This window comes from Tigriopus californicus, chromosome 11, assembly GCF_007210705.1.
Source record: "Tigriopus californicus strain San Diego chromosome 11, Tcal_SD_v2.1, whole genome shotgun sequence".
Taxonomy (NCBI): Eukaryota; Metazoa; Arthropoda; class Copepoda; order Harpacticoida; family Harpacticidae; genus Tigriopus; species Tigriopus californicus.
This window is the reverse complement of record NC_081450.1, coordinates 237,117-246,874: the sequence shown is the minus strand read 5'-3', so window position 1 is coordinate 246,874 and position 9,758 is coordinate 237,117. Positions and strand designations below refer to the sequence as shown.

The following is a 9,758-nucleotide window of genomic DNA, read 5'->3' as shown; positions in this document are numbered from 1 at the left end:
AAAGATGATGTTCACCCACCCTTTTAGCCGTCCGCTTTTCCGGATTGGCCGAGGATAGGGATCTCCTTCCCAAATTCCAATTTGATTTCCAGAGCAGACGCTCTACCACAACGGCAGCTACTCTCCTCTATGAAATTGTCAAATCTAACATCAAGAGAAGAGTGCAAGCACGGATGCTTTGTGGATATTTCCACAAGCACCATCAACCCATCTTTCCTCCGCCAACCATCTCAAGTCATCAATAGTCAAAGCTAGGGCCAGGATCGAAAACATTTCCAATTGACTTCCCATCAAGAATTTTCCCTCTCCAATAGTTCTTCAACTCTTCTGGACCTACAGTACATCAACCCAATTTTCCTCTACTGCCTTTACCTATGGCTTTCCAACTCCGCCCAATCCGCCCTCAAATCAGCCGGTGCCACCTTCACCAATATCCTCAAACGATATCTGTGCGTTCCCTAATATGCCAAAAATGCATGGAGGTATTTTTTCAGCCAAAAAAAAAATTGGGCTGGCCAGTTTAGTGTCCCAGTGTTGGGAACCTGACTTTTCCGGAGGTGATGTCCAGACACAACTTGTCCTTCTCGGTCAAGGACGCACTAACACCCTACTGTTCTTGGCCCGACATCCCTTCAGAATATTGGCGGTCACGCACGTTTTTCCGGCTCCGGTCCAAATGTCATCAACGACGGGAGCTGAAACAGGATCTGTTCAATCTGACCCACCCAATCTTCTGCAGTAATCAAGATTTTCTTGGCTTGTCTCTACCCAACTGTTTATGTACTGGCTGTGTTTCTCCTCTTCACTTTTTTCATGTAGACTGAACTCTAAGTATGGAACCCTCCTAACAGGAAATATTGGCCGTATAGAGAAGGTGCAAAGAAGAATACCCAAGTGGCACAATTCTTATCCGGTACAGAATATCTTCACGCTCTTCAAACATTAAAAGAGAGACGTATTTTCTTGGACTTCCCTCTTATGTTGAAGGTGTGCTTTTAAGTGTAAACAATATCACTTCTTTGGGATCACTAATCTTTGATCCTTCACGAGCTAAGAAAAGTGATCGCAAAGTTGATGAAGACGTGCAACTTAGAAAATGGGCCTTTTTTGGAATTAAATGTCAAATCTCATACACGTTACCATTCATTTTTATGCGTTCTGCTTGTATATGGAACACTTATGCCTGAAACATTCTTGAACAGTGAGTGCGTTTAAAAAACTTTTTTCCTAGTATGGTTCCAAATTATTAGTCCATTATTAAACCCTTCGGTTATTATTGATTCGATGTTTGAGTAGTACACACAATAAGCAATTCTATCTAGTCATATTTAGTGTGATATCACATTCTAGTCAGGTATTTTATCGTTCTCACCATTTAATTCAAATTTTCTGATATCGATTTCTACCTGCAAGTGCCCATCTGCTTGTATTCATGTGGAAAGGTGCATTAAACAAATTCAGCATTTCAAGATACTCGATTTCATCCCGCAAAACCTTTTGCAACATTATGACATAACGGTTCAGCTTGCTCAAATATTTACATAAAATACAAGAGTCGAGTCGGATTAATAATGGTGGTTGACAAAAAGCATTAACCCAAGATTCCAGTCAAGATGGAGGACGACTATCCCAAGAATCTCCGTCGATTTGATTAAGCAGTTAATATGTTGTAATAGGAAATTAGTGTGGCAAGTGACCGCTCAAGGACGAATCAAAATGGAGGTTTCGTGACCATTTTTCTCAGAAGGTTGAGTTTGACATCAGCTTAAAGGTCCCTATTGCTTCCTATACTTTGGAATTTTAGACTGTGCCCTGCCTTGCGGAACACATTCAGAGATTGCTAGAGTGGAACAGACGTCCTAAAAAACTAGAACCATTTTGTCTAAGGCTACAACTATGGACGATTCCTTTTTCGGCATCGAAAGGAGGTCAAACTCCCTCAACCTTTTTATTATTAACGGCTTATGTTCATCTTTGAATTTGAAAATTCAAAAAAAAATCCTGGCTACACCAACACACTGGGAGAGATTGCGCAAGATTGACTAGGCCCTCTAACCTTAAAAAAATCTTGCTTTTGGACAAAACTCATCTTAAGCGGAGGATAAGAGAACCTTTAAGGAGAGGGTAAAAGGGGGGTCTAATGTTTCCTTGAGAAAGATCGGGGAAGAGACTCGCAGCGAGGACCTCTCTTATGTTAGGACATTGCACTAACCACTAAGCCACCTCTCCTCCCTTAGAAGAGCTACCTCCGCCGCCTGGTTTCGAACCCACGACACCTGGGAAGAGAATTCTCGCCTTGTTTGCGTTGCTTCGTAGACAACTCGGCTACACCAGCCCCTTATATTTGTTATGATCAGCCTCCATGATTGTCCCGTGATCAAATTTCGGCCGCTCTGATTGCTCTCTCATTTCTTCATAATTGCCTGTGTTATCATAGTCAGCTGGCTTTTGATCGCTCGGTAGTCTTTTCATTTTTCGCTCGGCCAAACATGAGTAAATTAGCAAATCAAAGCAATTTCTCCACTTTCGTTACATTGTGGGCAGTGAACAAAACGAATGATGTTGGTAGAGCATTCGCTTTCCAAATAGCGCATCCTGGTTCAAATCCGGGCTGGTTGAGTCCAAGCTGCTTTGCGGCATTTAACTTACAGCTTTAAATATTTTGTTTCCAATTCTGACTAATCAAATCTGTGACAATGTCGAATTTGGCGAGGAATTTACATTATGTATTATTATGGTGATGCTGCAACAACTATTTTTTGTCAGACCGATCACTGTTCAGCCAAGGCTTTTCGTAGATGATCGCCTTTTGTTGTAATGGTGAAGTAGGTTGAAAATATTTAGTTTCCAATACTTACTAATTGAATATGTGACGATGTCAAGGTTTAGCGAAGAATTTATATTATGTGTTATTAAGGTTTTGTTGTTATAACTATTTGAAAGAAGATATATTCCAATCAATTAAATCCCCATTGCACAGGATGCGGACAACTATAAACAATCACAGACAACCATTTACATTCATCCTGTACTTCTACATATGTTTTGCTTTATTTTCTAGATGTGGAAGAGGAGGCAGATGCCTTTATATCAGTCTTGGAAAGTGGATTAGTACAAATCCATCCGTTGTCTGAAGACAGTTATTGCAACAATAATGCAAACAGGGAGGCTGCTAAGTTTACCGTGAGTAAATACGAAGAGAAAAACCGGAGAGCCATGTTCTTCAATAATGATCAGGTCGTTTCTTGCGGAGCTTCGAGAGGTTGCGACTCATACAACATTGTACCCGAAATACCAGGGATCTCGTCATTTGGATTCGGGGCCTCCCTTGTCAACATTTCGTCAGTGAAAGTTTTTAATGGGAACACGTGGCTCTTGGGTGGAATAGACAAGCATACGAATAAACCCTCGACGGACACCTATATGTATTTATCTAACACCCAACTGTTAAAAACAGAAATTGAAATGCCTCAACCAATGACCATGTCCTGCAGCGCTGAAATCAGCGATTCACACTACTTCCTCGTTAATGGCCTCAGTGGAGATTGTTTCATATATGACGTTGCGGAGCGAAGGTGGATTTCAATACCGGGCTTGCTTAGTCCCAAGTCAGAGGAGGTGCTTTGTGCCGTGGCCTATAACAATGGAGATCCACTCGTGATTGTTGATGGTTGGATGGGAGATGAGGGGAAGGACGAGCCCTCGCAAATCTTCCACGTGGCAAGCCAAACATGGTCCTTTGCTCCGGGCGAAACAAACTACGTCATCCCATACCACTCGGCCCTATTGCCCTTGGGAAACAGTGTCATTTCCGTTGGTGGCTTCGTCATTGATGAAACGGGACAACGCGTCATGAATTCATGGGTCAGAATGTACGATCTTGAAACTGGAAATTGGGTCAAGAGAGGTCCACAGCTTGAAGACCCCAATGGCGGGGCAGTGCATTTACTGGTTTCCAAATCTTTAGAGATGTGCAAGCCTAAAACGTAAAAGAAGTCCAAATTCTATGCATTTGCTCTTTCGATGACAAGTGAGATATGGTGTGAGCCAAATAAGATGCCCATGGGTAATTTATTGAATAAATAAAAGCTTCATTCTCATCACAATCTTTGTATTGAACGGGTTTTCTCAAAAAGTGAAAAGTATCTTTTGGCGATTGTATCAAACAAATTTTCAAAACCATGTTACTAAAACAAAAAATGCAAGTAAAGCAATAGCGGACGCCAACGTCACATAAAAATTTCGGTTAGAATAGAAAGACTAGCCTGGTTTGACGAAAGAAAAATCAGTGTTATATTATTTTCTACGTTTCCAATACGCCTCAAATTGTATAACATAGGCCATTGTAATTTGTATAGTAAGGAAATTGGTAACGCTAGTGGCAACCTCCCACAAATTGTTCCTTGACCTTTCACTACAAAGTTTAGGAGCAACAACTCTTAGCCTCAATGATGAGTAAAGTCAAGTTGATTTATTACATGATCTTGTAGTCATAGACCAAGATGCTTTGGAGGCCATCAGGTACTTGAGGCTCTCGAAATCCCCTGGCCCTGATGGTGTGACATCTCAGTTTCTGATGAAACGCTCACTTGTTCTTGCTCCTGTTTTTCGTACTTCTATATACTGTATGTATGTATTTCGGGATCGCTTAGTGGGTGATGTTATTAAAACAAGAATATCGAGTCCCGGGACCCCCCAAAGTCGTAAGGCTTGCTTTCAAGGGGATCCAACACAAAGTTGAGCCTCGCGGCCTGCTCTCTGGTCATCGTTCGGGCCGGTAAGAAAATTCGATGTCAGTTGTCCAGTTCCAACCTAATAATATTGCTATCGGTCGATTCAATGTTTGGGGATTGGCTCGCGTGACGTCCAAATGAAAAGTAATGTAATTTGATGCACATAGGTGCATATCCCGAGGTGATTGCCTTCGACAGGTTATCAGTCCATTGTTTTGTCGAGTCTTTGGTTAAAAATGGAAGTTTCTTTACGTTTAAGCTTATATTCATGGCAAGTTTTGCTGCCACGCCAGTTTGAGGAATGACAGATCGAAGACGAGAACTTCCCCTCTCCTGACTTTGTATTTGATTTGATTAACTCACGTTGTTCCAATTTTCTTAGGAGGAGATAAGTCGCTTCCCATGAAGTCTTTGCTCCTAATCAGTATGGGTTTCGACACATTTTAGCACGATTACCCGACTGATTGAGCATGTAGAGCACGGCTTTGAGGGACTAGAGAGTCATGAGAAAACAATATTGAGTAGGTCTTGTCCATGAAGGGCTTAGTTGTAGTCCTTCAAAATAATGGAAAGTGAGCATGTCCAATTGAAAGTTAGCAAAGCTTTTCAAACAATTAGTTTATTGACGGGGTTGAAAATCTACTGATATCCAAATCATTGAAGATTTGCAAGACTAATTTTTTATGAGGGGAAATTCCAAGTTATTGTTTTTTTCAATTAATTTAATTCATTTCCACTCAAAATCGCCATATCGGGGTAAGTAGGGTGTGGAAGCAATTGTAAAGGTAAAAACATTGATGAAATTGGTCAGATATTAAGCTAAACATAATGCAAAAGGTAGATGCTGCGTGGCTGAATAACTGTAAACTTGAAACTTTAATTCTGGTAACACGGGGAAAACATGGATGAAAAAGTCTTCTCTCTGAGAACTTATTTGGATCGAAGTGGCGCAGAATCGAACCAGTGGGAACGGTCAATACTGTTTTTACAGAGTCAAACGCTTTCTCGTGATCTGGAAGCCACTGGAAAGCGACATTTTTCTTTAGAAGAGCTCTGAGTGGACTAGCAATGTGAGCGAGATCGGGGCTGAATTGTCCAAATTGATTAGTTAAGCCCAAGAATGAGCGAAGATCAGTTATGTTCGCGGGGGTCGGAAACTTGGTGAGAGCAGCAATCTTAGCGGGATCTGGGTTGATGCCATCGGAGCTAACAATAAAGCCAGCAAACTTTACCGAACCTCCAAATTGAGCTTTGGTTTTTGAAAGAGTTATTCCCGCCTTGAAACAACGTTCCAACACTTGCTTGGTACAAACTTGAATTTCTTGTAACGATGAACCGACAATCAAAATGTCATCCACTATTATCTTAACACCCCCTAACCCCGCAAGAGCACGATCGCCTCTGGCACAATACTCATCGCCGGAAGCATTTAATCCCATGGGCGCTCTGCAGAACCGGAACCTTCCAAACTTCCAAACGGAGTTAAGAAGGTAGTGAGGGCGCGCGATTCTTCATCTAATAGGATTTGCCAATATCCTTTCACGGCATCTAACACAACAAGATACTTCGAGGAGGGAGGAATAGAAGCCATTAACTCTCTTGGAGAAGGGAACGGATGAATCGGGCGCTTGACGTACTTATTGAGCCCTGTGAAATCCACCACGATTCGAACCTTCTTATTTGGCTTCGGAATTACCAAACTGGGACTTAACCAATCTGATGGCTCGACGACAGGTTCAATGATATCCGACGATTTCATTCTTTCGATCTCAATTTCTGCCTCGTCTCGATTGTGGGTGGTAGTTCGTATATGAAAGGTTCCGTGTCAAGTTTAAATAAAGTTTCAGTTCTTACTCACACATGGTGACCGTGATAGGACACGGGACACGCTCGTCCCCAATTTTGGGTAAAAAATCGGATTTGAAGTGTGCTCAGGGCATAAATTGGAGCCTGGGATTGTCTCCATGCTACCGACGGTCGATTGAGGATATTGGGCAAAGAAAACTTCCAGGACCCGAGATCCATTTCCTCAATGAGTGCGTATATTGAGTGTTTTCAAGATGGCGTCGAAAGAAATTTCAACGGCTCGCCGTAGCCGTGGGCAATATGCATGTCACGCCGAGAGGTCTATGAAGTCCCTGGAAAGCCAGGTAAATTCCCTCAAAACTAAGTCCAACGTTACCCTTTCTTTCGGATCTTGCAGAGGCCGAGAATCTGATTCCCATTGTACGGGAAATAATTGGAAAATTAGGCGAAGTCATTATTCAGGTTCATGTTTTGGAAGACCTAAGCGATGAGGCAGCACAAGTAGATGAATATTCTTTGATGGAATCTCGGTTATCGGACGAATTTCTCGAGCCACTGTTGCCATTGGCGCTCTGCATGCCACTGTTGCCATTGGCGCTCTGCATCGTCGAATCTTAGACTCTCAACATGCGCCGCAACAACCCTTGTTGCCAGATTCTCAACATGTTGCGCCAATCAGGAGTGCTCATCGCTCTAGTGCCGATCTCAAACCCTCGAGGCTGACCGATGGCACTGATCTGACGAATTTCAATTCATGGAGGAAGGCCGTAATTGATTATTTTGCTGCATCAAGGATCAATACTCTACCAATTATGGACCAGAGAGCCCATCTTTGCGTCTTAATGGATATTTGCATGGACAACACGCTTCATTTGCTTCTAGACGTGCAGGATACTGACGATGTCAAGACAGCCCTAGACGCGTTGGAAACTCACATTAAGAATGAAATCAGTTTGATTACATGGCGAGTCAATTTTCAAAGATGCCCACAAAAGCAAGGTGAAGGGTTCAATGATTATTACCTACGGCTTCGTTTGATTGGTGACAATGCAGATTTGGATGGAATGTCGTACGAGGATCGCTTGGCTCAACATTTGGTGGCCACCGTCTCCAACCGTGAGTTGCAAGCGGATTTGCTCAAGATGCCGACTCACGCATTATTAGAGATTCGGACCAAATGTATGCAATGGGAAAGTCCTGCTGCCAACCAAAGGGACCTTGATGTATCCCCTTCTGGTAGTGTCTTGGCTACCAGCTCTTATAGGAGAGAAAAAAACACAATCCTACAACACCGTGCTCGATCTCAGTCGTGGTCCAAAGCATTTTCTGAACAAGGCCCTAGAGCCGGAAATGACGGGTGTTGCATTTGGTGTGGATCTCAGATGTTGCATCCTCACGTCAATTGCCAGGCATTTGGTAAAAATTGCCACTGCTGCCAAGATCGAGGGCATTTATCCCATCGTTGTTTAGTGGGCAAAGGCTCGCCTCATAACGAAAAGAGCCCAGAAAAGTATTCCAACCAAAGTCAATTCCAACGCAAAGGTCGCACTAACGCCATTCGTACAAAGATCCTAGCAATCCGTGGTATGGCTGAGACCCCTGCCGCAGTGATGACCTTTATGACAAAATTGGGTCAAACAATAACTCATGAAGTCGTGCCGGATACAGGTGCAACTGATACTATCATTAATTCAAATTTGTTGCGTCGCAGTGGTATCCCAATCGATGGTACCTATCAGTCGAGGAAGCTCCTTTTTGCTGCCAATGGCGATGAAATGCAATGTCATGGAACTGTTGAGTTCGCAGTTCGGTTTCGAGATCGCACCACCACCAATACCGCATATGCTTGTCCAAATGTTGATGGTATTCTGGTCAGTTGGCACACGTTACAAGATTTGCGTATAATTGGCCGATTTTTTCCCCTCAATGATGTGGAGGAAGGCCTTATTGAACCGCTTTCTTGCAGCCAAGCAATCCAAAAAGGGCTAGTGGTTGCGGATGAGGCTGCTGAGGTGAGGCAAATCAAACCCGCAAAGTGTGTCACATTTTCCGAGACCGATTCCCATGAAAACTTGTTGGACTCAGTCCCTTTGGATCCAACACCACGAGGTATGGAACTTGTCAAGACAAGCCTACTTGAAAAATACCATGATGTTTTCGATACGTCTTGTCTAAGGCCAATGCTCGGAAAGCCGATGCATATTTACTGAAGACCCATACCTCCAGGTGATCAACTGCAACAATGCACGACTGCGGGGAAGGTTCCTATAGACTACCATGATTTGGCTAAAGCAGAGATCGATCGCATGTTATCCAATGGTATTATTTGCCCAATGATTGGACCATCCAAATGGTTGTCTTCTTTTCTGATTGCCGCCAAACCTGGTGGGGGAGTGCGGCTTGTTGTCAACTTTAAGGAGCTAAACAAGTATATAATCCGCCCTGTACACCCTTTTCCATCAATTTCAGACATCATCAGCTCTATAGATGCTTTGGCCAAGTGGTTTGGAACGATGGACGCTACAAAGGGTTATTGGCAGGTTCCCCTTGACGAAGCCAGTCAACCTTTGGCCGCTTTTTTGACCCCTTGGGGGAGGTTTTGTTGGTGTCGTGCACCCATGGGATTGGCTTCGTCGGGTGACGAATACTGTAAGCGTGGAGACGATGCAATTGCTGATATTCCGGGAACCATGAAAGTTGTGGATGATGTTCTCACCAGTGGATCAACGTTCCCAGCCCTGGTTTTACGTCTTCAAATCATTCTGGATCGATGTCGAAAATTTCATATTACCCTGAATCCTAAGAAGTTTACGATTGGAGAGGCCGTGACGTTCGTTGGACACAAAATAAGCAATGAAGGCATTGCCCCAGACCCGGATAAATTGAAATCCATCCAAGAGTTCCCTGTACCGAAAACTTTGACTGACTTGCGCTCGTTTCTCGGTTTAGTAAATCAGTTGGCATCCTTCCATCCTCATTTACTTCAGTTGGCGTCTCCACTTGGAACGTTATTGTCTCCAAAAGCGGAATTCAAATGGATCGAGCATCACCAGAAAGCTTTTGATGACACTCGATGTGCGCTGGTTTCTACCCCGGTCCTTGCGCATTTTAGGATGGACCTCCCAACGGCTCTCTGGACGAATGCGTCCCTTCTCAATGAATTTGGTTTCGCACTTATGCAAAATCACGGCAAACCTAATCAAGAACACTGGCGCCTCA

The 9,758-nt window shown here is 43.3% G+C and overlaps 1 protein-coding gene across 1 annotated transcript in view; it reads left to right on the top strand.

Moving 5' to 3' along the window:
* Positions 1-4,106, top strand: part of LOC131891109 (uncharacterized) — an 11,088-nt gene extending 6,982 nt beyond the window's left edge. Inside the window, exon 2 of the mRNA XM_059240616.1 lies at positions 3,062-4,106. Coding sequence (XP_059096599.1) covers positions 3,217-3,990 — 774 coding nt within the window. The 5' untranslated portion in view covers positions 3,062-3,216 and the 3' untranslated portion in view covers positions 3,991-4,106. The remainder of the gene's footprint in view (positions 1-3,061) is intronic.
* Positions 4,107-9,758: the final 5,652 nt, after the last annotated feature.